General features: G+C 40.1%; 1 protein-coding gene across 2 annotated transcripts; it reads right to left on the bottom strand.

The window, feature by feature from the left end:
* Nucleotides 1–103: 103 nt before the first annotated feature.
* On the bottom strand, nucleotides 104–23,621 carry NOL11 (nucleolar protein 11). 2 transcript variants are annotated; one of them, XM_028087532.1, is made up of 18 exons: nucleotides 23,451–23,621; nucleotides 21,148–21,261; nucleotides 20,966–21,022; nucleotides 18,667–18,815; nucleotides 17,468–17,525; nucleotides 17,019–17,163; nucleotides 14,482–14,670; nucleotides 12,742–12,818; nucleotides 10,717–10,840; nucleotides 10,018–10,100; nucleotides 8,578–8,646; nucleotides 7,928–8,112; nucleotides 7,662–7,787; nucleotides 7,280–7,510; nucleotides 6,780–6,861; nucleotides 5,623–5,715; nucleotides 674–781; nucleotides 104–511 (listed from the first exon to the last, which is right to left on the bottom strand). In XM_028087532.1, the coding sequence occupies exons 1-18, from the start codon at nucleotides 23,589–23,591 to the stop codon at nucleotides 395–397; spliced, it is 2,148 nt and encodes a 715-aa protein (XP_027943333.1). In that variant the 5' UTR covers nucleotides 23,592–23,621; the 3' UTR covers nucleotides 104–394. The 2 variants fall into 2 exon arrangements, with proteins under 2 accessions (XP_027943333.1, XP_027943334.1); XM_028087533.1 differs by having other exon boundaries at nucleotides 6,780–6,858.
* Nucleotides 23,622–26,339: the final 2,718 nt, after the last annotated feature.

Raw genomic sequence — 26,339 nt, 5'->3', positions numbered from 1 at the left:
GAGACAGCTTTTGACTCTGATAAAACTACATTCTTCTTAGAATCACCGTTTCAATGGTGATTTTTTTTTTTTAACTAAATGAAGAACTAATCAAAACACACAGTAAGAAATTAGATTTTTATCAATACACAAATAAGTTTACTTAAATCAGCTCAGTTTCATATTTAAAAAAAGTTTCAGAACCTCTCCCCACCACTGTCCATAAACTAAAATAGGTTCACATGAAACCTACAGTCCAACCTAGGCGCATCAGTAAGTGATGGTCCAGGTACTAGCTGACATTTCTCTTGTCACTGAGAGACAGTCACAAACAAAACACATCTCTTGTCTGGATGAGTAGAAGAATTCACATAAAAGAGCTTCATAAGATGTCTATGAAGGAGAACTGGTAATATCAGAAGAGTTCCAGCACTTCAATTGAATATAATTCTCTATTGTTCTTTTCTTGACTTAGTTTCTGCAGCTCACGAAAACTTACTTCAATCTTGTTGAGCTCGGAACAAATGCATATCTAAAGAAAAAAGTTTCAGAGTAACTTTTACCATAACTTCTACAAGAACAAATCCTCCATGACTATCTATAACTATTCCAAGATAAAAATTTAAGAATAAATTAAAATTTAAGTGATACCTGGATATCAACAAAACTCAGTATATATCAAATAATCACAAACCTGGGATTTCACAAACTTGTAAAGACTCAACAGTAGCCTTTTTGCTTCTGGTATCATTACCACAACAGTAAAGTTAGCATCCAGAAGTAGACATATCCAATCCATAATCTGAAGACAAACAGGAAAAGGAAAGTTAAGATTTTATTTATTTTTAAAGATTTTACTTATTTATTTGACAGAGAGAGACAAAGCAAGAGAGGGAACACAAGCAGGGGGAGTGGCAGAGGGAGAAGTAGGCTTCCCGCTGAGCAGGGAGCCCGATGCGGGGCTCGATCCCAGGATTCTGGGATCATGACCTGAGCCAAAGGCAGACGCTTAACGACTGAGCCACCCAGGCGCCGAAGTTAAGATTTTAAATTTAATTTTAGGTTAATTCATTTTACAAAGTCCAGAATTACATCCACTATAAAAATTAGTCTTGTTTACAAAAATCTAAACAATTTAGTAAGTTTAGAAATGGAGTAATTTCTAACCAATATAAAAAACACTCTTTGGATTTACACTTGCTATTTCACAAGCATAACTGAATCTTTTTCATAGCATTAATCAGTAAAAAGAAAGCCAGAGTGATATTTAATCCAAGAAGAATGAGTACTTTTTATTAAAAAAAAATTTTTTTTAATTGGGGCTCTTGGCTGACTCGGTGGGGCATGAGAATCTTGATCTCAGGGTTGTGGGTTCAAGCCCCATGTTGGGTGTAGAGATTACTTAAAAATAAAATCTAAAAAAAAAAAAAAAATTGGCAGTTAACAAAAAAACAACCCACTCATCTCCTATTCTGAAATATACACTATGCCCCCAAAATAGGGTGTTGTGTATTGAAGATGAACTACCATGAACTAAAATACATTACATTTATTAAATACATTTATTAAAGTATTTTACACAGTTCTATGTCTTCAGATGATGTAGTTAACATGCAAATTATCACTTGTCATGAAAAAGCATTAAGGAAACTGATTATCCATCTGGGTGGAGAGGGGAAGGCTGATCCCTACGAAACTCCTTACACCAAAATAAATTTTATACCTATCAAGGAATTAAAGAAAAGGACACCATGAATGTACCAAGGAAAGAAAGGGTAGTTATTTTTATTTTTATATTCTCAGAGTAGGAACAGCCTTAAGGATGACATAACCATAATGAAGCCAAAAAGGAAAAGCTTAATAATTTAAAGAATCAAAATTTAAAGGGGCACCCGGGTGGCTCAGTCAGTTAAGTGTCTGTCTTCAGCTCAGGTCACGATCTCAGAGTCCCGGGATTGAAGCCCATGTCCGGCTCCCTACTCAGCAGGGAGTCTGTTTCTCCCTCTCCCTCTGCCCTACCCCCCCATGCTTTCTCTCTAAATAAAAAGATCTTTTAAAAAAATAATTAAGGGGCACCTGGGTGACTCAGTCGTTAAGCGTCTGCCTTCGGCTCAGGTCATGATCCCAGGGTCCTGGGATTGAGCCCCACATCAGGCTCCCTGCCCAGCAGGAAGCCTGCTTCTCCCTCTCCCACTCCCCCTGCTTGTGTTCCTGCTCTCGCTATCTCTCTCCGTCAAATAAATAAATAAAATCTTACCAAAAAAAATTTAAATTTAAAAATGAAATTAAAAATTAAAAACTTACCTATGGCAAAAATTACACTGAAAAAAGTAAAAAGTGATAGGAAAAAAGTACTTATAGTACACTCCACAAAAAAGGCTAACTTCTTTGGGGCACCTGGGTGGCTCAGTCGTTAAGCGTCTGCCTTCAGCTTGGGTCATGATCCCAGGGTCCTGGGATCGAGCCCGACATCGGGCTCCCTGCTCCATGGGAGACCTGCTTCTCCCTCTCCCACTCCCCCTGCTTGTGTTCCCTCTCTCACTGTGTCTCTCTGTCAAATAAATAAAATCTTAAAAAAAAAAAAAGGCTAACTTCTTAATACAAAGAGAATTCTTTATTAGCCAAAATTAAAAAGACAGAAAATGCTATTGAAAAATGGACAAAGAACCTAACACGGCAATTCAAGAACGGGCTATAAATAGGCTAGAAAAGATGGTCACAACCCTCCAGAAAGGTACTGGCATTTTCAAAACTAAAATTGTGGGACACCTGGCTGGCTCAGTCAGAAGAGCAGACTCTTGATCTCCGGGTTGTATGTTCAAAAGCCCCATGTTGGGTGTAGAGATTACTTAGTAAGAAGAAAAAAAGACAGGGGGGAGGTTGATCATTAAAAAAAAATTTATTTTTAACTAAAAATGTATGTATCCTTTATTCAGTAATTTCACTTGTGGGAATTTACTCCACAGGTGTTTTCTCATAATTACACAGGAATATCCGTATAAAGATGCTCACTGAAGGTTTAAAATAGTAAAAAAACTGTAAAAAACTTAAATGCCAATCAACAGGGGACTGATAAAAACTCTCCACAAAATGAAACAGTATGCATGGTTAAAAAGAATGAGGCAAGGGGTGCCTGGCTGCCTCAGCTGGAAGAGTGTGCAACTCTTGATCTGAGTCGTGAGTTCTAGCCCCACACGGGGTGTAGAGATTACTTAAAAAAAAAAAAAAGAATAATGCAGATGTATGTTAACTGCTCTACAAAATGTCCAAAACACAGTACAGAATGAAAAGAATGAGGTTCAAATAGCATGCATACCATGATCTAATTTGTGTTAGAAAGACAAGAAGAAGATAAATTAGGGTATAGAAAGTAAATTTCCATGGAGGGGGAGGGGGATGGAGGGATGAGGTAACTGGGTGTGTGTTGGGGAGAGTATGTGTTGCAATGAGCACTGGGTATTATACAAGACCGATGAATCACAGACCTGTATCCCTGACACAAGTAATACATTATATATTAATTGAATTTAAATAAAAAAACTAAATTTAATTTAAAAAAAAGAAAGAAGAAAATTTCCAGACAAAAAGAAACTTTTTCTTTTAAAGGTTTTATTTAAAAATAAATAAATAAGTAAAGGTTTTATTTTTAAGTAATCCCTGTACCCAACGTGCGGCTCGAACTCACAACCCCAAGATCTGAGAGTAGTCTGTTCCACAGAATAAGCCACCCAGGCGTCCCAAAAGAAACTTTTTTTTTTTAAAGATTTTACTTTTTTATTTGAGAGAGAGAACGAGCTAGAGAGAGATAAAGCGCATGAGTGGGGGGAGGGGCGGAGGGAGAGGGAGAAGCAGACTCCCCACTGAGCAGGGATCCTGCCATCGGTCTTGATCCCAGGACCCTGTGATTATGACCTGAGCCAAAGGCAGACACTTATCCAACTAAGCCACTCACGCCCCCTAAAAGAAACTCTTAACGTTGGTTATCCCTAAGGGGCACTATAGGAGTGGAGATGCAACCTTTGGTATTGTTGGAATTTTTGACTACGAAAGTTAACTACTGAACAAAATTTTAAGTAGTCAAATTAAGGGTTTCAAACACTTAATTAGGGTAACATATCCTTAGACCACAATAAACTTTTTTAAAAAAATTTTTAAGTAATCTCTACATCCAACGTGGGGCTCGAACTGACAACCCCAAGATCAAAGATCACATGCTCTCCTGACTGAGCCAGCCAGCCAGCCAGGTCCTCCTCCTAACCACAATAAACTTTTTAATGTTTTAAACTGCTTCTCAAATAAATACTATATTTAAAGAGTAACAAGAAATTCTTTGAAAACATTTTTATTAATCTTTATTCTCTTATTCTTAAGAGATTAGGACACTTATTATCACCCTCTCCCAAAGAAGCTAAGAAAATTCTTGAAAAGGGTCACAATAAAGAAACAAGAATTTTTTTTTTAAGATTTATTTAGAGAGAGAACGTATGCGACACTCATGCATGAGTTGGGGGAGGAGGAGAGGAAGAGAAAGAGAATCTCAAGCAGACTCTGTGCTGAATGCAGAGCCTGATGGGGGCCTTGATCTCACAACCCTGAGATCATGACCTGAGCTGAAACGCTTAACCAACTGAGCCACCCAGGCGTCCCAAAGAATCAGGAATTTAAGATGTATTTAAGTTCTTTAGTATAGAATTATGGTTCTAAAAATCTATCTACCAAAGTGAGAGATCCTCCCCACCTCTCACTCCAATGGTTTGCATATATGGTGAGGGAGAAGGTTCATACGAACCAGAAGACAAAGAGAAATCAGCAACTGAATTCCAAGTTCTGACATTATATATAACGTTATTTTTCTTTTTTTTTTTTACAGTTTTCCCAGTACCAGGTCAAATTAAAAAGATTATCTCACACCTATGTTTATTGCAGCATTATTTACAATAGTCAAATTATAAAAGCACCCCGAGTGTCCATCGACAGATAAATGGGTAAGAGGTGGTACATATATACAGAATTACTCGGTCATTAAAAAGAATGAAATCTTACCATCTGCAATAACATGGATGGATCTAGAGGGTATAATGCTAAGTGAAGTAAGTCAGAGAAAGACAAATACCATATGATTTCACTCATATATGGAATTTACAAAACAAATGAACAAAGAAAAAAGAGACAAACCAAAAAACAGACTCTTAAACAGAGAGAACAAACCATTGATTACCAGAGGGCAGGTATGTGGAGGGATGGGGTAAAGAGGTGAAGGGGCTAAGAGTTCACTAATCATCACGAGCACTGGGTGTTGTATGGAAGTGTTGAATCACTATATTGTATACTTGAAACTAACATAATACTGTATGTTATCTATACTTGAATTAAAATAAAAAGTAAAGGGCGCCTGGGTGGCTCAGTTGGTTAAGCGACTGCCTTCGGCTCAGGTCATGATCCTGGAGTCCTGGGATCGAGTCCCATATCGGGCTCCCTGCTCAGCAGGGAGTCTGCTTCTCCCTCTGACCCTCTTCCCTCTCGTGCTCTCTATCTCTCATTCTCTCTCTCTCAAATAAATAAATAAAATCATTAAAAAATGAATAAATAAATAAAATCTTTAAAAAAAAAGTAAAAAAATAAATTAAAAAATGATTACCTTACCTGGTTCAGGGTTGGAGGGTGTAGCCCAGGAAGAGTCATAGTAGCATTTTCACTACACTTCAGATAAAGGAAATACAAATACTGGAGAAATAGCTGCGTAGGAAGAAAAACGACAATTTATCACCTTGACAGAAAAATGTTCTCTCTATATAAAGCTAACAAAAAGACTGAATAATTTTAAGAAGCTACTGAATTTAATTATACATCAAACAAATATGCTAGACATCTGGGGACACAAAAATGAATAAAATGCAGTTTTTTGCCATCAATGAGGAGTTCATCTGGTTTGGGAGGGGTGGCCAGGGAGCTTATTCTGTTTGTAAATAATAAGTAGAAGAGAAAAAATCTGTCTCTCAGCAATTTTTAGTTTCTAGTTAAAAACAAAAAACACCCAAAACATGTATCTATATATGTATGTACGTATGTATTTCAAAAGTAATCTCTATACCCAACATGGGGATCGAACTCACAACTCAAGCATCACATGTTCTACCAAGCCAGTTGGGCACTTGTTTTTAGCTTAGATGGATTACCTGGCCTTCAGGCTTGGCACTAGGAACATGCTAAGATCTGCCAACCAGGGCGCCTAGGTGGCTCAGTTGGTTAAGCGACTGCCTTCGGCTCAGGTCATGATCCTGGAGTCTGGGGATCGAGTCCCACATCGGGCTCCCTGCTCAGCGGGGAGCCTGCTTCTCCCTCTGACCCTCTTCCCTCTCATGCTATCTCTCATTCTCTCTCTCAAATAAATAAATAAAATCTTTAAAAAAAAAAAAAAGATCTGCCAACCAAAAGTCACTCCTCTCCTAGGCACAATTTTTAAGCGTGGGGGCTGGAAAACCTCTTATTTACATGAAAGAACCTCAGAATCTTTCAAATGCCCTAAAGCTGGTTAGAGTTAAGCAGTAAAATTTAAACCACAAATAAGAGGCGCCTGGGTGGCTCAGTCAGTTAAGTGTCTGCCTTCGGCTCAGGTCATGATCCTGGTGTCAGAGGATCGAGCCCCGCATCAAGCTCCCCGCCGTAACAGATAGTCTGCTTCTCCCTTTGATCTCCCCCATCTGGTGCTCTCTCTTTCTCGCTCTCTCAAATAAATAAATAAAATCTTAAAAAAAAAAAAACCAGAAACAAAATTCTATAGGATGTCTAAGAACACTTACAGTGACATGTTGTGCCGGGATGTCTTTCAAGTGAGGCAGAAGAAACATTTCGCTATAAGCTGAATGAAGAATTGCGTTTCTACTTAGGACTAAAGGAAAACCTTGTTTTCACTAAATAAAGGCTTTTCTACTGAAATTATGAGTAACTCCCTTCCCCAGTGATATCTCTTCTAAATTTATAGGAAGTTTTGCTTTTCTCAAAGAGCTCTATCACTGAACTTTCTCATAAATACTAGAGGTCACTTGGAATATTTCACCCGTGTTAACCGGTATTTATCCAGAATACTAATTTTTAGAAAAGATAAAACTTCTGCCTTCACAAAGCTTCTTAAATCAGGCTTAAGTAAGTTGTTTGCATATACTCCATTTTCCAGCAGAAACTGAAAAAGATGGAAAAACAGAAAAGCAAGCATTTGCAATGATCTATTTATTCCCTAGGTACCGTGTGGCACTTGACTGTAGGTAAAGAGACGAGGCCGGGAAACTGTTTCAAAGGATACAGCAGAGCGGCTCTCTTTGGTATCACAGGGCACGAAGTGGTCTCCTCTGCTGCGGCCCGAGGCTTTTCATTTAACCCCCGATCACAGTTATCACAGTTCTCCTCTTCAGGACTGAAGCCATTGTGAAGAATTTCCGTTTGCTCTTCCATTTTCTCCTCTTGCACAGAATCACTATAGTCAGAAACTGATTCCATACTGATTTCTGCTTCTTGAAGACTGTCATCATTAATGCTACCATGTTAATTGAAAGTGAGAAATGAATCCTTATCACTGCATGATCTCACTGGAAAAATGTTCATTTTGTAAGCAAAGTTTCAGAAATCAAGTAATGTAAAAGATTAAAAATGCAGTCACGAAAAAGGACCATCAGCTTCTAACTTACCTCAAGAAAATTTTTAAGCAAGCACAGGTGACTGATTCAGGAATGTCAGGGAACTGTTGTAGACAGAGCTGTAACATCTGTACATCTGCTTTTTCTAAGGCAACCTCCATCAAGCCAGGGCACAGGCTAAGACAAAACACCGTGACTCGTTTTTGTATCTTAAGAAAAATCTCAATATGTATAAGCTTTTTCAGAGTGTGAAAATTAGTAAAAAAACAAGGTCAAAAAAGTTATGCATATCAAGTTTGGTATACAGAAACACTTACCTGTAAGAGAGCACATGTGTTTGGACAAGCTGCATCAGAGAGTTCCGGGGATAAAATGATGGTTCTGCTTTATGTCTTCCCAGAAGTTCTAATACTATGTCCCCAATAACAGTATGAAAGTCAGGTGTCTGCTTAATAGCCAAAAATTTACATAGTTCTACTTCAATGTGTTTTTCTGAATCTTTCTGAAAGGGCAGAAGTAACAGAGTTCAGTCTGGTACATTAATGTCACTCTGAACTTAAAAGTTCCTAGCTCAACCTTTTCTTAAATCATTAACAGTATTCATGCATTGCCGTGAAATTGGAGTTGATGCTACAATTCGCTGCACAAAGACAGACTATAAAACACAACACAAAACAAAACACAATGCCAGGGTTTAGAAATCAAATTCTTTAAGAGGCTAAGTTATAAATATATTCAATGCAAAGGGGAAAGAGATAGTGATGAGGCCACCACCACTACACTGACCTCGCAAAGTACTTAGTAAGAGCCAAATAAGCTAAGTACTGGATAGCTCTGACAACCTTAATACACTACACAACTGTGAGCTACAGATACAAAACAGGATCATAAAAATTAGAATGAAAAGTAGATGGGATTGCTTTTAACCACCTGAGTTGATTTTTCATATTTCTAATATTGTATTTACCTTTATAGTCGACAAAAGTTGTTTGGATGCTGGAGGCTGCACACTCACTTCAATTTTTCTTCTCCTTAACTGGAATGAAGTAAATTGATTAGGATCTCAAAGTGTCCTAAAGAAACTTATGCTCTCATCAAAAACGTTTAAAAATATTTTAGGGCGCCTGGGTGGCTCAGTCGGTTAAGTGGCTGCCTTCGGCTCAGGTCATGATCCCAGGGTCCTGGGATGGAGTCCCGCATCAGGCTCCCTGGTCAGTGGGGAGTCTGCTTCTCCCTCTCCCACTACCCCTCCCCGCAGTCGTGGGCATACGCGTGCTCTCTCTCAAATAAATCTTCTTTTAAAAAAAAAGATCAGGGGGGCGCCTGGGTGGCTCAGTTGGTTAAGCGACTGCCTTCGGCTCAGGTCATGATCCTGGAGTCCCGGGATCGAGTCCCACATCAGGCTCCCTGCTCAGCAGGGAGTCTGCTTCTCCCTCTGACCCTCTTCCCTCTCGTGCTCTCTGTCTCTCATTCTCTCTCTCTCAAATAAAAATCTTTAAAAATAAATAAATAAATAAAAATAAAAAAATAAAAAAAAAGATCAGGGGCAGCAGCTCTTTCTGCTCACGGTCTGGTCCCTGTGCTTTAATAAACCACCCTTTTGCACCAACGATGTCTCAAGAATTCTTGGTCGTCTACTCCGGACCTCACCCCACCGAATTTCACCTATATTCCAAAACCCCATCAAGAAGAGCACCCCCTGGACTTAACACCACCCACTCCAGATTTCCCCACCAGTATCTCGCCACTTAGTGCCAGACTCGGTCCCTAGGATGACTTCACATCAACAGATGATTCCTAACCACCCACAGAGATACTTCCTGACTTCCTTTCAGCCTTAGATTCAGCTGCCTCCCCTTTTGTAACTCCCCTAGGTAGGGACATCTCTACGCCCCTATTCAGCGGGAGGACGTTACAGAAAATGAGACCTTCTGCCTTCAACAACCTTAGATTTAAGGGTCAAAACTGCTCAGGGAGGAAATGATGAGGGAGCAGAAGGGCCCAGCTGAAGACAAAGCATAATATGCACAACCTCTCCCACCCCACCCCACTCCCCCCTCTGGGTGGGACGTGTGTGACATTCTTCCAGAAATCTCCCAACTGTTTTAATGTTAATACCTTGCTGGGGGAAGAAACAAGCTTGACAATGGCTCTGGTATCTTGTATGTCAGTCCTCTTTAGCATACGAAAGTTCTTTTGAAACCTCTCTTTTCCTTACTTGCCCCAACACAGGGACAGGACCCATGCTTTAATAAACCACCATTTTGCACCAAAAAAAATTAAATTAAATTAAACTAAAAAAAGATCAAAGCTATAAGCGTTGTAGGGATGCGAGTCATTAAGATAATTCCACCTTTTTTTTTTTGCATATTTGCATTAACATTTCTATTTCAACTACCAAACTTACAATTCTCTTCGACTGCTCTGAGTTCTGAAGTCCATATCCCTGAGATGTTTCCCAGTTTACAAAATGAGGCACAGTCTGAGGGCCTAAGAAAACACAAAGTATACAATTTCTGGAATTTTTTGACCTACTGTATTTAGCCAACCAATCAAAGAACAACAAAAAACAACCATTTAAGAGAGCCTTTAAAGATCACTGAATTCCCCTGAGAACCCCAGATCAGTACATCACAATACAGTTTAAGGCTGTGTGCCCAGCAACACTAAGCCAACAGATGAGAACACTGGTAAACCCAGAAGGGTAAAAGTATTCATGATTTTGTCTGGGGGACTCTCCCATTGCCCCTGAAGTCAGAACACTGCTGTTTAAAACAGTGTAGCTCTTCAGCCTGCAGCAATACCTGCAATGGGGACTGTTCCCAGGGTAGATACCTGGCTCAAGGAAACTTCAATGAACAGTGTCAAATTTCAACATCAAAAAACGGGCTCTGTAAACTGATGGTTTTAGAAATCTACATCAAACTGGAAGTTAATAAAATGGTTTATGTTAATAAAAAACAGAAGGTCCTGGGGCGCCTGGCTGGCTCAATCAGTACAGCATGCACCTCTTGATCTCAGGGGTCATGAATTCAGGCCCCACAATGGGTACAGAGGTTACTTAAAAAACAAACAAAAAATAAAAACCACAAACAGAAGTTCCTACCTGGATCTTGACTATGCTTGAGTTTTCCAAGAGCACCTGCTAATGAAGATACTTCACACTTATATGGAACCACAGTAAGAAATTTTCCATGTAGCATAAATAAATTTTCCCCGTAATACCAGAGCTACAAAAAAATGTTATAAAAAATGTAAGCAATTTTTTTTTTTTTGCTTCTAAGATCTGAGTTGCATTTATAACAATAACTTACGGTATGAGCTATCTTAATATAACAAAAAATGACAAAACAAAGTTAAGCAACTTTTCAGAATAATCTCACATGTACAACTTATTACCCGGGTAGGTTTACACAGCTCTTATTTTTGCCCACATCTGAATAAAGCATAATTTAAAGACACCCTTTACTCATAAAAATCTGATCAATATATGCATTTAAAATAATTAACTAATTTATTTATCTTTATTTTTAATTTTTTTTTTAAAGATTTTATTGGGGCACCTGGGTTAAGCGTCTGCCTTCGGCTCGGGTCATGGTCCCAGGGTCTTGCTTCCTGCTCGGCGGGAGGCCTGCTTCTCCCTCTCCCACTCCCCCTGCTTGTGTTCCCTCTCTCGCTGTGTCTCTCTCTGTCAAATAAATAAAATCTTTTATGTATATATATATATATTTTAAAGATTTTATTTATTTACTTGACAGAGAGAGACACAGCGAGAGAGGGAACACAAGCAGGGGGACTGGGAGAGGGAGAAGTAGACTCCCGGCTGAGCAGGGAGCCCAACGTGGGGCTCGATCCCAGGACCCTAGGATCACGACCGGAGCCAAAGGCAGACGCTTAACGAATGAGCCACCCAGGCGCCCCTAATTAAATTATTTAAAAGTAATACTGCCACCATTATACATCTATTAATGTAATAATTACTAAGGGTACTGTAACAGGGCACTCTGTTCATGATGTACTAGATGAAAAGAGCAGAATTTAATGTTGTTTCTATCTTATCATTGCAATTTTTAAAATAATAAAATATAAGACAGATATATGAACAAAAAGCTTAAAGGAACATGGAAATCAAACAAGTTTGTTAGAGTGGTAGAACTGTGAATAGTTAATTTTGTTATTATTTGTTTAAATATAAATTAAAATTATACCGTATGCTGTGAAATCCAGTCTCCTTATGCTCTAATCACAATTATTTGTAACGTCGTATTATCCTGATTACATTATGTTTATATATGAACATGCATTCACTAAACAAGCAATCCTTACCGAGCACCTTTGATAGACAGACACTGAAGATAAAATGGGTGACAAAATACACAAGGACCCCTGCCTCAGGAAGTTTGGTCAGGTTGGCTAAAATTTTAACTCTTCAATAATTCTTCTGTAAGAGGCGCCTGAGTGGCTCAGTTAAGCGACCAGCTCTTGATTTCGGCTCAGGTCATGATCTCAGGGTCCTGGGATAGAGCCCCGTGGTGGGCTCTGCGCTCATCAGGGAGCCTACTTGAGATTCTCTCGCTCGTCTCCCTCTGCCCGTCCCCCTGCTCGTGCCTGCTCTCCCTCTCTGTCTTTCTCAAATAAATATTTAAAAAATTGTAATTCTTATGTAACTCCACAATAATGTTTACCATATAACCTAAAAGACTAATTTATTAGGAAAAGTTAACAGCCCTGGCGTATGGTTCAAAATACAAAAGTAGGGGCTCCTGCCTGGCTTAGCCAATAGAGCATGTGACTCTTGATCTAGAGGTTGTGAGTTCAAGCCCCACAGTGGATGGAGAGAATACTTAAAAAATAAAAATATTTATCAACAAATACAGAAGTAAAAACATCAAACCAAAGAACAGCTATGTTTTATTTACTCATTGTTCTCCCTTGATCTAAAATTACCTATAACTGAAAAGTGACAGACTTAACAAAAATTGAAACAATAACCTTGCAGGTAAAAAATAATTCTCTATTTATTTTAATCAAAAACTGCCAAATTATTTAAATCTGAAGTCTCTTCCTTTATACTATATTTATCATGCACAAAAGTAACTAAATTTGAAAATCCCCCAAAACAAAAACTTACTTGACCGCTAGTCCCCTGTGGTAGCTCTTTGGAAGTCTGTAGTGTTTGAAATTTTGTGTTCCATATGGAGAGGCATTCTATAAAATAAGACATACAAATTCAGATGTCGTGCCACATATAAATATGTGACGCTGAGGGTGGTGAGGAAGGAAGTGGGGAGACTACGGAGAGTGATAGTTAAACACATAAGTCTTGCTTTATTAGGTATTAAATGAGTAATATAGATAGTGATTGCCACAGAAACTCAAGGAAATGAGATCTTACGACAAGAAGTGGACACGTGTGGGGGGAGGGGGCATACAGGATATCTACATACCTTCCCCTCAATTTTGCTGTGAACTTTAAACTGCCCTAAAAAAATAAAGTGTTAATAATAACAATCATGATAAATTAGTAATAAATGTTGATATGGAAAGGGCTCTACGACCTCTCAGGTAAGTGAATAAATAAGGTGCACAAGTGTTAATGGTATGCTACCATTCATGTAAAAAGAAGAGGAAAGAAAAATAAGTAGTAGTATTTGCTTGTACACATGTGAAAACACTCTAGAAAGAGACACAGGAAGCTCTAACAGTAGTTACCAGGCTTTGAGGGTTAGGGCAAGAACCAGAAAGCGGGATGACGGTGGGGAAGAGAGGAGCACAGCACGGTAAAGTGCCGACCCAGCACTGAAGGTCAGTAAGGTCTACGGCCTAAGTAAAGAGTCCTACTTAGTTATCCAATACCCGTCTGCTTATTTGTAAAGCAGGAGTGTTATTAGTAACCTCTTTCTCTCCTAGTATTGTTGGAAGATTAAATGATACCAACAAGATAATATACATAAAATGCTTGGCCCAGTATAGCTAGCTATAAAAATGCTGTAACTAGAAGCTCCTATCTTAATAATAAGAGGGAGAAACGTAAGAACAAAGTACACAGACGAGGACAGGCCGATTAAGTGTACAGCAGGAAGCCCGGGCTGAATAAATCAAAGGATTCGTGCTCTGAAATTGAGAAAAAGAGATTGGAAAAGGTGGATGGGGTCTAGACTGTAGAGAGCCCGAATACTAGACAAAAGATTCTGAATTTCATAGCGTTGCCTGAAAGACCCCAATCTCGCACTGGCCAGGAACAAATGTGTTCTTTGTGCCAGACAACAAGTGTGTGTGTGTGTGTGGAGGGGTATTTGGGGGGCAAGGTGAGGTGAAAATGAGAACGATGCTCTAAAGTCAGAGATGAAAAGGCATACTAGCAGTCCCTGAATTTCAAGTTGTCCAAGTCCAGTGGATTTCCTTTCTGCTGAAGTGTCACCAGGCTATGAATTCGAATCCCTACCACAAGGCTTACCAATGATCAAATGCCTATGGGCTGGCACAGACATTGGCAGTTTTTATTCCTTTAAGACATTAGTCATGAGCAAGGTAGTGATACAAGGAAATGTTTTAAAAAGATGGGACACCTGGCTGGCTCAGTGAGTAGAGCATGTGACTCCTGATCTCAGGGTTGTGAGTTTGAGTGTTGGGTGTAGAGAGAAGTAAAAATAAATAAATAAATAAATAAAATAAAATAATTTTAAAAATATTAACAAATTTAAGATGAAATCACAGACCTATTCAAGGAGAGTTAGGAAGCTACAAAAATAATTTGAGTACGACACTAGAGAAAATGAATAAGTGATAATAAATAAAAAAGAAAAAGACTAAAAGGTACACTTTGAAGGAAAAATCCCAAGGACTTCTTAAGTGATCAGATTTCAGTCACCCTTGGAATCTGGTAGCGGTGGTCCTAGGACTGCTAGGTGATCTTGATCCAGGACGGTGAGTGCAACACCATTTCGAGCATTACCAGACACCACAGTCTTGAGCAACAGTGACCTAACCACCCTCTGATTTTTTTCTGGGTCACTTGGATGTATTGGTATCAAGGTTTCATATATACATCCATCAGAGCCTGTTGGAAACAAGTATTTGTTATTATCAGTTGAAGGACAGTTCTACATCTGTTATAGTTAAATGTACTAGGTTGTTTATAAGTTGTACCAATTTGATACAGGATACACCCAGAAAAATAAACAAATTTAACAATCACATCGCTCTATGCTTTCCCTTAAATGGTACTACAAATCTAAAGTTGAGGGAGGAATATTAATAAAACTCTCAGTAAGAAATGTCACAACAGCTAAATACTTAATAATAACTTAAAATATGAGAGGGAACTGCAGGAAGACAGACAATCTAGTCACTAAAAGGATATACCTCACACTCAAAATTAATTAGCCTTCTGGTCTATACATGACATTTCTCGTTAATATATCACCTTGAAAACCGTAGGAAATTACTGTTTTTTTGGCACATCACCCTGAAAACCATACGAAATTACTGTTTTTTGGCAAGTCAATTGAATTTTGGCATGTCACTGTGGTTCTAGCTATGTTACAGGAAGATTTTACGACCCTTTAGTTCAGACTCCCTTATTTCAGTGTTCATTCAGTAAGCTAAAAACTTAACTCGTAAACTTTCATTTAACAATAAGTGTATCTGGGGCACCTCGCTGGCTCAGTCGGTAGAGTATGCAACTCTTAATCTCAGGGTTGGGAGTTCAAGCCCCATGCTGGGCACGAAGCTACTTAAAAAACCAAACTAAACCAAATCAATACAAACCTCTAAGTATATCTTACAGATTAAACGATAAGAAAACCAGTCCCTCTTAAACAAAGGCATTAAGTGGATTCCAAAGACCTTCTAGATAAATGATGGGAACTTTTTCTCAACAGCCATTGCAAACATCTGCACATTAAAAACCTTCACAGATTTTTTAATTGGGGTGAGAGGAAAGGATAATTGGGTGATGGGCATTAGAGAGGGCACCTGATGTAATGAGCACTGGGTGTTATATGCAACTGATGAATCACTAAATTCTACCTCTGAAACTAATAAAAAAAAAGATAATAAAAAGATTTTTAAATTGTGATAATATGGAAATAATGTCCTTGTTTTTTCCTCCCTTAATTCTCTCAAGACAACTCCAAGAGGAGCCATAAAGGGCAGGATGAAGAGGACACCACAAGGCATTTTCCTTTTTCTTAGTCACCTAAGATCAGGGTTATACTTTAGACCATTAGATAGAGATAACCTACAAGGCATCAACAAATCTATAAAATGCTGGCTGGCATAGGCCATGAATGCTTTGTTAGATTCCTTTAACTCACCTGCCTCCACCACTGTTCAAAGAAGGGTACCCTAAATCTAAGGCTAGAAAAGAGAATTAGAGGAGTCACTAAATACCAACCTTAGTTTATTATTTATTTATTTTAAAAGATTTTATTTATTTGAGAGAGAGCACGCGTGTGCGAGCACAACTAGGCAGAGTGGCAGGCAGAGGGAGAGGCAGAAACAGGTTCCCCACTGAGCAGAGAGCCCAATGAGGGGTTTGATTCCAGGACCCCAGGATCATGAACCCACTTAATGCCAGGAGCCGAAGGCAGATGCTTAACGGAGTGAGCCACCCAGGCGCCCCTTATTTTATGCTTCACTAATTACAGTATCAAAGAACCTGGCCTTATGATGATAAAGATAAAAGATTATTTTTCCCTTTTTTTTGGTATTATATTATTATTTACTGCTTATGATAAATCTTTTTTTTTAACAGATTTTATTTATTTGAGAGAGAGAGAGAGCAAGCACAAGCAGGAGAGGCAGAGGGAGAGAGAAAACGGAGAAGCAGGCTCTCTGCTGAGCAGAGAGCCTGATGTGGGGCTCAATCCAGGACCCCAGGATCATGACCTGAGCTGAAGGCAGATACTTAATGGACTGAGCCACCCAGGCACCCCTTCTTTCTGGTGTAACTTTTACTGCTTAACTCTAACCAGATAAATCTTTTTTTTTTTTTTTAAAGATTTTATTTATTTGACAGAGAGACAGAGAGCACAAGCAGGGGGAGTGGCAGGCAGAGGGAGAGGGAGAAGCAGGCTCCCTACTGAGCAGGGAGCCCGAAGCGGGGCTCGACCCCAGGACCCTGGGATCATGACCTGCGCCAAAGGCAGACGCTTAACTGACTGAGCCACCCAGGCGCCCTCTAACCAGATAAATCTTAAGACACAAAAGCTACCTACAGAGAACCACTGACTTAATGCATGACCAGATATGGCAAAGTGCAAAAAATGAAGGCACAAATGCTTCTAAGAAAGCATGTGAAGGAAAGTGCTACAATAGAAAACTGCAAAAAATCTAAGACTCTTAACTCAGAAAACCCACCATCCTTTATTTACGATCTCTGAAAGTTTAAAGAAAAATACTTACTTAATGACATCAAAGAGATGAATTTCCGATCCACAGATGCACTGAAACTCTGTATAACAGATTTTTCTTCTTGTCCAAATAAGAGCGTGTATTTGCTTAAGGTACGTGAGTTAAACATTTGTATGTAAGCAAAGTAATTTCCATGCTGCACATAAAAAGGTTATGTTATTTAAAAATATTCCCATTTCAACCAACTATATTTAAATGTTAAAGCCACTTGTTGCTCTCTTCTAATTACTTTAACGAGTGCTTAAAAACCTCTTGCCCAAAGTAAAAATGTTCTAAAAAATATTTCTTTGTAACTAGCAGATTTTTTAGTATTTAAAAGACACACAATAAAAAAAAAAAAATCTTCCGAGAGAAATACTAAAGCCCAATTTCAGTTTAAAAATAATATATGTAAGTTGGAAATGTCACAAAATAGCCCAGGAATGAAAGCTATCACTTACTTTTTCAGTAATAAAGATTAAAACAGGATGCCTAAATACCATGAAAATCTTTGTCCACCTAAAAAAATAGGAAGAAAAATTATAAAATGCCAAATCACGAGCTGAGAGAAACTTATCAATCTAAATTTCAGAGAATATTTTCTATTAAATATTTTTTAGAGTCAAAGAGATGTCATGGAACTTAATTCAGTGCTTCAAAATACACATCACAGAGAATGAGTAAGCATTTCTCTGTCAAATGCATTTGTGGACTAACTGCAAGTTGCTGAACTTCCCAGAGCTTTGAAGACCATGTGAATCGTAAAGTTCCAAAGGGTTGGGTGTGTGACAGTATGCAGTGTTATTCAACTTATTTGATCCCTCCCCTCCCCTTTTTCAGTCACTTTTGGGACTAGTGCTCTGAGGAAAACATTAGGATCTCACCCGCCTTCTTTAAGTGACAGAGGGATATGAGGTACAGGGGGGGTAAAGGGCTTGTAACCAAGGCTACATAGCCAGATTCTGGCAAAGTGGCCAAGAACTCAGGTCATCTACCTGTATCCCATTTTCCTAAAGATTTCCTCCAAGCACAGTTGCTCACACATTAGAGGCCTTCAACAGGGCAGTCCAAGATACACCTGTTCATTGTCTACATTGTTCACTAAGTACAAGCCTTCCCTTTGACTTTTAGAAATTTAGCTTGCATCAAGTGGGCCAGGACAGGAAGCAAGTTAACTAAACAGGAACTGTGATAAAATAATGGGGATTGGAGAAATGTGAAATCATGAAAGTGAGTCATTTTCCCAGTTTTATTCCAGAATCTGGGAAAGCAGGGTGCTCAAAACACTATCATGATGTCACTAACAACAAACTGTACTTGTTCTCAGGGGTAAGGGTTCTGACCTTGGCAGTCAGGGCAATATAAGAGAAACAGAGATTTTGGTCTCGTGGCATTACCCACTTCATCTTCAAATAACTTACTATCCAGTCTTCTGCCATCAAAACAGGACTCATATGACCCTACAGTTTCCCCAATCACCTATTACTCTAGAGGTTTTTGGAGGATGCTAATTTGGTCAATGGCATACAAATGGTTTTTAATTAAGCTTTTATTAGGTTTACAACCAAAACACTTTTGAACAAGGGAAAGAATGTTATAAAAAACAGGCACAGTACATTTTTATTATGGAAAAAATTCATTTACAAGTATTGGAACTTACTTAATCACTTCTTCATCAGAGATAACAGTTTCAATCTTCTGCTGGGGCTCTGCAAGCAAGGCCTCCAAACGGCGAACAGCACCTTTCTTGAAGAGCACTAACGGTTCTGTCCCTTGTATGGAATGTATCCTGTTTATCTCAGCTGACAACTAGAACACAAGAACACCATGTCTTTAAAACATTCTAAAACAGTTGCTACCTAAGAGAATAAGGACCTTTACAGGAAGCTTATTTTTTAAGAACTGATTTGTTTTCATTTTGATTCAGCTTTATATGATTCCAAAGTCAAACGCACAACATGAAATATATACAGAAGCCTTTTGCTCCTCTTCGGCCTACCCTATCCCTGGGCTCTCTCTAAGTCATCACTTTTTAAAGATTTTATTTATTTTTAGAAGATTTTATTTATTTTTTATTTAGAGAGAGCACGGGTGAGCAGGGGAAGGGGCAGAGGGAGAGAAATCTCAAGCAGGCTCTGTACTGAGTGCAGAGCCCAATGTGGGGCTTGTTCCCATGACCCTGAGATCATGACATGAGCCTAAATCAAGAGTCAGACACTTGGGCGCCTGGGTGGCTCAGTTGGTTAGGCGACTGCCTTCGGCTCAGGTCATGATCCTGGAGTCCCGGGATCGAGTCCCACATCGGGCTCCCTGCTCAGCGGGGGGTCTGCTTCTCCCTCTGACCCTCTTCCCTCTCGTGCTGTCTCTCATTCTGTCTCTCAAATAAATAAATAAAATCTTTAAAAAAAAAAAAAGAGTCAGACACTTAACTGACTGAGCAACCCTTAAAGTCATCATTTGTATGCATTTTTGGTTTATCCTTCCATTGTGAGTGGTTAGGAGGTTAGGTACCACCTGGATCTCCAAAACCTGAGGTGGGGAGAAGTATAAACGAAGCCACTACTGAGGTTTTAAGCAGTTCTGGTGCTAGATAAAGACTGATGCCGTAATTACAACTACAGCCTGTAAGCCCAAGAAAAGAAGTTAACCCCACTGTAAAATTAAGGATCGTGTTACTGCAAGGTAAACAAAAAGACTAGGGCCAGGAGACCACACAGTAAGCTAGATGGAAGTTTCAAGGGTCCAAGTGATAACTGCCATTGTATCTCAACCAGTTCTATTATGTGCCACTTCTAAAATTTGCCAGTTATATTTAGTTAGACATTTAGAACTGGAAGGGACTTTCAAGGTTACCCTAGTTTGAGACCCTCATTTTATAAGTAAGAAAAGTTAATTAACACACTTTAGGTGAGGGGTGCCCGGGTGGCTCAGTCTGTTAAGCTTATGACTCTTGATTTTGGCTAGGGTCACGATCTCAGGGTTGTGAGATCGAGTCCCTTGTCCGGCTCTGTGCTCAGAGGGGCGTCTACTTGAGATTCTCTCTCTCCCTCTCCCTTGCAACGCCCCCCCCCCACCACTTGTGCATGCTCTCTCTCTCAAATAAATAAATCGTTAAAAACACACACACACTTGGGGCGCCTGGGTGGCTCAGTTGGTTAAGCGACTGCCTTCAGCTCAGGTCATGATCTCGGGGTCCTGGGATCAAGCCCTGCATCGGGCTCCCTGTTCGGCGGGAAGCCTGCTTCTCCCTCTGACCCTCCCCCTGCTTGTGTTCCCTCTCTCGCTGTCTCTCTCTCTCTGTCAATTAAATAAATAAATAAAATCTTTAAAAAAAAACAAACACATACACACTTTAGGTCATCAGTAGAAAAGGCAGTTACTCAAGGTTCTTTCTTATTGCATTCTGTGCACTCTAAAAATATATAATGTATAAAATTGGCAGGGTCTGTTCTACTTATTTTAAGAAAGGGCACAGGGAAGTTCTCACATGGGAAGCACCATAAACATCTAAACTCATGGAAAAAACTGCAAACGTATCATTCAGGAATTATTTAAATCCTTAATCTCATGTAATAATAAAGTTTCTATTTTCTAACATACTAACTCATGAACTAAGATGTGTTCCAAGATATGAATGAAAAGCTGATATAACTTTTATGGTCACTTTCACAGGTGTATTTAAGATAAGCAAAATACTACGTTACAAATTATTCCATCTCACCAATAAGCTAATAGACACATTAGAAAATCCAAAGACTAATGTATGAGCCTCGGTGGCTCAGTCAGTTAAGCGTCTGCCTTTGGCTCAGGTCATGATCGTGGGGTCCTCGGATTGAGCCCCACATCAGACTCCCTGCTCAGCCAGGAGCCTGCTTCTCCCTCTCCGAGCTTGTGCTCCCTCTCTCAAATAAATAAAAATCTTAAAAAAAAAAAAAAAGAAAAGAAAAGAAAAAACTTACTGTAGCTTTAAACACTTTATCCAGGTTTACATCTTCATTACTCCATATTCTCAAAACCTTAAATCAACACACACAAGTTAAAAAAGCATTCCAATTTCTACTTATATCTAACACAAATAGTTAATAAATCAACATTTGATTTCTGTTGTATATATTATTATATAAAAAGTTTTAAAACTCACCTTATTATCATGTACAACAATATACTCTCCAGTTTGAAAGTTGCACACAGCTGGACATGTTATAATTTGACCTTGTTTCACTGACCAGCTTCCCAAGGGTTTCTGATCAGAAACCTAGTAAAATCAAGATAACATAAAATATTCAAAAAGTCAATTTCAGACATTATAAGCAATTAAATTTACAATCAAGACAAAGAAAAAATTAAAATAATAACATTTAGGGGCGCCTGGGTGGCTCAGTCGTTAAGCATCTGCCTTCGGCTCAGGTCATGATCCCAGGGTCCTGGAATCGAGCCCCGCATCGGGCTCCCTGCTTCACGGGAGACCTACTTCTCCCTCTCCCTCTACCCCCGCTTGTGTTTCCTCTCTCGCTGTCTCTCTCTGTCAAATAAATAAATTAAATCTTTAAAAAAAATAATTTGGGCGCCTGGGTGGCTCAGTTGGTTAAGCGACTGCCTTCGGCTCAGGTCATGATCCTGGAGTCCCGAGATTGAGTCCCACATCGGGCTCCCTGCTCAGCAGTGAGTCAGCTTCTCCCTCGGACCCTCCCCCCTCTCATGCTCTCTCTCTCTATCTCATTCTCTCTCTCAAATAAATAAATAAATTCTTTAAAAAAAAAAATAAAAAATAAAAAAATAAAAAAAATAATTTAATAAATTTCCTAAATGAAAAGAGTAAGTAGTCACAAAAAGACGAACACTATATGATTCCACTAAAGACAGAAAGTAGAATGGTGGTTGTCAGGGGCTGGGGAAATGGGCAATTATTGCTTAATGGTACAGAGTTTCAGTTTTGCAAGATGAAAGGAGTTTGGGAGATGGATGGTGGTGATGGCTGCACAACGTAAACATACTTAATACCCTGAACGGTACACTTAAAAAATAGTTAACATAGTAAATTGTATGTTGTGTGTATTTTACTACAATTAGAAATATAAAAAACTTGGGGTGCCTGGGTGGCTCGACTGATTAAGTGTCTGCGTTTGGCTGGGGTCATGATCTCAGGGTCCTGGGATGAGCCCCCCTTCGGGCTCCCTGCTCAGCAGGAGTCTGCTTCTCCCTCTCTCTCTCAAATAAATAAATAAATCTTTAAAAAAATGTAAAAAACTTTTTAAAATTAATTAAAATGAAAATAGAACTGGACGCCTGGGTGGCTCAATGGTCCCGGGGTCCTGGGATGGAGTCCCACATCAGGCTCCCCGGGGTTCCCCCTACTCTGCGGGGAGCCTGCTTCTCCCTGTCCCTCTGCCTGCCACTCCCCCTGCCTGTGCTCTCTCTGTCAAATAAAATCTAAAAAAAAAAAAAAAAAAAGAAAAGAAAAGAAAACATAACTAAGTTACTAAAAGAAAAGTAAATTAGCAACACTTTTCAGTAAATAGTACACATAAAAGAATGGGATTCCACTGTGCCTTGGAACAGGGGCATGGGAAATTGAGTAGGTATAGCTGGGATCATGCCAATTCCAGTCACTGTATTTTTATGCAGGAATTGCAAAACTTTAAGTCCACTTAAGAGTGGAGGTAAAAACCAACAGTGTCATCAGAAAGATTCAAGACCAGCAAACACCTTAGGGAATGTTGGCAACCTGTTCCAAAACTTCGAAGTAGATAGCTAGCTTTTTAAAGACACGGGAAACTATGTTCAGCAGTCCAGATAAAAATAATTACTTTCCATGAGACCACTAAAAGCTAAACTGTTTAGAAGGAGTGGTGAGTCAATAGTTTGGATAAAAAGGAGGCGGGACCTATAGAGCCGGCCCAAGACAACTCCAGGATTTACAGCGTGTAGTCAGTTGGCAGTAGACAGCTCACTCGGAATCAAGATTCCCATCAAGCTACTAAGAACTCAAATAAAACAAAACAATCCACAAACCTTTTTTCCCCAAAGAGGGGGGAAAAAGTGTATGGGCACAAAGTTAAACCACTGTTCCCACGCTGCCGGTCATTCCCTCCCGCCCTATCGCTGTTCAATCCTTCTGCGGACAGCTGGGGTAACAGAAACCCCGGGAGGGGACCTTAAGGCCTTAGATAAACTCCGGGAGATGCGAAGCGAAAGCACAGGTTTTCCTTTCCTTTCTGAGTCTAGCCCACGTGCACTCAGACGCTCTGCCACCGGCAAGTCGGAAATATGCCTCTCTCTCCAGAAAAACAACCAAGTTCTATTCTAGACCTCATTCAGCGCCCGGGAGAGGCCAGTAAGCCGCTCGACGATCTTTCTGAAGCTGTGAGAAACCTGCAGCTCTGGCTCCGTGCTCAGAAAGGGGCGAGACCTCAGCGGGGCGCTCTCCGATCATATCACCCTCACCTTATAGAGGATGACGGTCCTGCCGCCGTCCGTCACTAGAAACTGGTCTATTTTGTCACTCTGCTCCACGCCTAGGAGTCCGTGAGGCCCGGCACCCAAGGGTACCGCAGACAACGTGAAACCCTCTTCCAAGGCTGCCATTTTGCGCAAACCTACGGACTGCAGCGCATCCCTCCCGGCAGGCTTTGCGCTTTCTCTCGCGAGAACGAGGAACCCGACTGGACAGACACTCGTCAAATAAGAAACCTGTTTGCCGAGCCGGCGACCTCTGGCGGGCGCGTCTGGCGCGCCTGGCTGTGGGCGCCGCCGGGTGGGCGGAGCCGGGACGTTGCTTGTAGACTCCGCCTCCCAGTCACGCCCCTCAGAGTCCCGGATGTACTCCTCCGGAGAAGGGGTGGCAGGCTGGGGATCTCTTACCTGTTATGCACAGGCGCTACAGCTGCGGCGCACTTTTCAGGCTGAAGGGTGGGCGTGGCAACTAGGCAAACAAAAATAAGCTCCTTTTTCTTTTGTTTTTTTGTTTTGTTACTTTAAGTGAACTCTTTGGGAGTTCTTACCACGGCCTCAAGAAACAGTGTGCTAAAGAAAATAAATGTACCTCCTTAGATAAACTCTTGATAAAGTGCTGTACCTAAGTGAAATGCCTAATCCCCCTGCTTCTCAGAACCTTCCCGAGACGTCTCGGACCTCCCATCTTGTCTCAGTCTCCTTTTGTTCTCTGAGCTTAAGGACAAAGCGCTCTCTAGCTAATGAGAACTGGCCAGGTGGAAGGTGAAGTCGAAGGGTCGGTCCCCTCAGGCAATTTGTAACAAGACATCATTTCTGGGAGAGAGTTCTAATGTAAACGTGATTGATTTAATAAGTAATGTAAAAAATCAAAAAGATAAGTAGTTCATGTTCTTAGGGAGAAACCATCTAAATAAGCAATTACTAAAGAAACCTGTACTGTACTGTGTTGACGTCAATGGCAAAATTTAAAAGTAAGCATCCACACAGATCGGATCCCCTTGTGTGCGGCAGTTCTTCATGGCTACAACACTACAATACTGGAAAAAAGAATATTTAACTATTGAAAAGAAATCAAATACCATAAATTCTTTTTTCTTTTTTTTTTCAAGTAGGCTCCACACCCAGCCTGAAGGCCAACACTGGGCTTGCACTCACAACCCTGAGATCAAGACCTGGGCTGAAGAGTCAGACACTTAACTGACTGAGTCACCCAGGTGTCCCAAATACTATACATTCTTTTTTTTTTAAGATATTATTTATTTATTAGAGAGAGAGAGAATGAGAGATAGAGAGCATGAGAGGGAAGAGGGTCAGAGGGAGAAGCAGACTCCCCGCTGAGCAGGGAGCCCGATGTGGGACTCGATCCCTGGACTCCAGGATCATGACCTGATCCGAAGGCAGTCGCTTAACCAACTGAGCCACCCAGGCGCCCCCAAATACTATACATTCTTCATCGGGCTAACAGACCTTTTATTTTTCAAAGTTGCCAAAGAATTTGACTATGAATTTATGGCCCCTTTGTTGGTTAGAAAAGAAAACTGTAAGATTCAGTCCATCTTGGCCTTTTCCTTTTCCTCCCAGGACAATTAATCAGCCTCTCTACTGAAACCTGTTTGGTACATACTGCCTGAGGTTTGATCCCAGGCTAGACATTTCCTCCTCCTCCAGGAAGTCTTCCCCCAACTCTCTGGGACTGGATTAAATAATTCAGTGCACCAATGTTATTGTAACATGTGTTATTCTGTACTGGGATGGCCGAGTTACTCATATATCTGTCCCATTGTGTTTTATTTCTTTGAAGGAACTCTGGATTTATCACTAGTATCTGGCATAAGTCCTGTCCCATAAATATTTGTGGGACCAATGGATAAACAGTAAAAGCTTATTCATAATTTTGAATTTGTGCTTTCCCTTTCCTTCAGCTTAAAGACTTTATTCTTTTTTTTTTAAAGATTTTATTTATTTATTTGACACAGAGAGACACAGCTAGAGAGGGAACACAAGCAGGGGGAGAAGGAGAGGGAGAAGCAGGCTTCCTGCGGAGCAGGGAGCCCGATGCGGGGCTCGATACCAGGACTCTGGGATCATGACCTGAGCCAAAGGCAGATGCCTAACAACTGAGCCACCCAGGCGCCCAAGACTTTATTTATTCTTATTTTTTAATGATTTTTTTAGATTTTTTTTTTATTTTATTTGAGAGGGAGCACAAGTCAGGGAAAGGGGTAGAGGGAGAGGGAGAAGCAGACCCCTCACTGAGCAGGGAGCCCCACGTGAGGCTCAATCCTAGGACCCCCAAGATCATAACCTGAACCAAAGGCAGATGCTCAACCAGCTGAGCCAACCAGGCACCCCTAATTTTTTTTTAATTTTTATTTATTTATTTATTTTAGAGAGAGATCGAGAGCACAAGCAGGGGGAGTGGCAGTGGGAGAGGCAGACTCCTCACTGAACAGGGAATCTGCTTGAGATTCTCTTTTCCTCTTCCTCTACCCAGCCCCCACTAAAATAAATAAATAAACGAGAAAGAAAGAAAGAAAGAAAAGAAAGAAGGAAGGAAGGAAGAAAGAAAAAGAAAAGAAAGAAAGAAAAAAAGAAAGAAAGAAAGGAAGGAAGAAAAAGAAAGAAAAAGAAAGAAAGAAAGAAAAGAAAGAAAGAAAGAAAGGAAAGAAGGAAAGAAAGAAGGAAAGAAAGAAGGAAAGAAAGAGGGAAAGAAAGAGGGAAAGAAAGAGGGACGCCTGGGTGGCTCAGTTGGTTAAGTGTCTGCCTTCGGCTCAGGTCATGATCCCAGAGTCCTGGGATCGAGGCCCGCGTCTGCCTGCCACTCCTACTGCTTGTGCCCTTTCTCTTTCTCTTTCTCTTTCTCTCTCTCTCTGACAAATA

Source organism: Eumetopias jubatus, unplaced genomic scaffold, assembly GCF_037043125.1.
Source record: "Eumetopias jubatus isolate StellerSeaLion01/CBP00866 unplaced genomic scaffold, mEumJub1_p1.0 scaffold_10, whole genome shotgun sequence".
NCBI classification, from domain to species: domain Eukaryota; kingdom Metazoa; phylum Chordata; class Mammalia; order Carnivora; family Otariidae; genus Eumetopias; species Eumetopias jubatus.
The sequence above is the reverse complement of the archived record's forward strand: the minus strand, read 5'-3'. Positions and strand labels throughout refer to the sequence as shown.

Coding starts and splice junctions, on each gene's coding strand:
- NOL11 (XM_028087532.1), bottom strand. CDS start 23,591: ATGGCAGCCTTGGAAGAGGGTTTCACGTTGTCTGCGGTACCCTTGGGT. Junction 8,113..8,577: donor AACTTTTGTCGACTATAAAG/GTAAATACAATA, acceptor CTGCCCTTTCAG/AAAGATTCAGAAAAACACAT. Junction 7,788..7,927: donor ACACATGTGCTCTCTTACAG/GTAAGTGTTTCT, acceptor GTTTTGTCTTAG/CCTGTGCCCTGGCTTGATGG.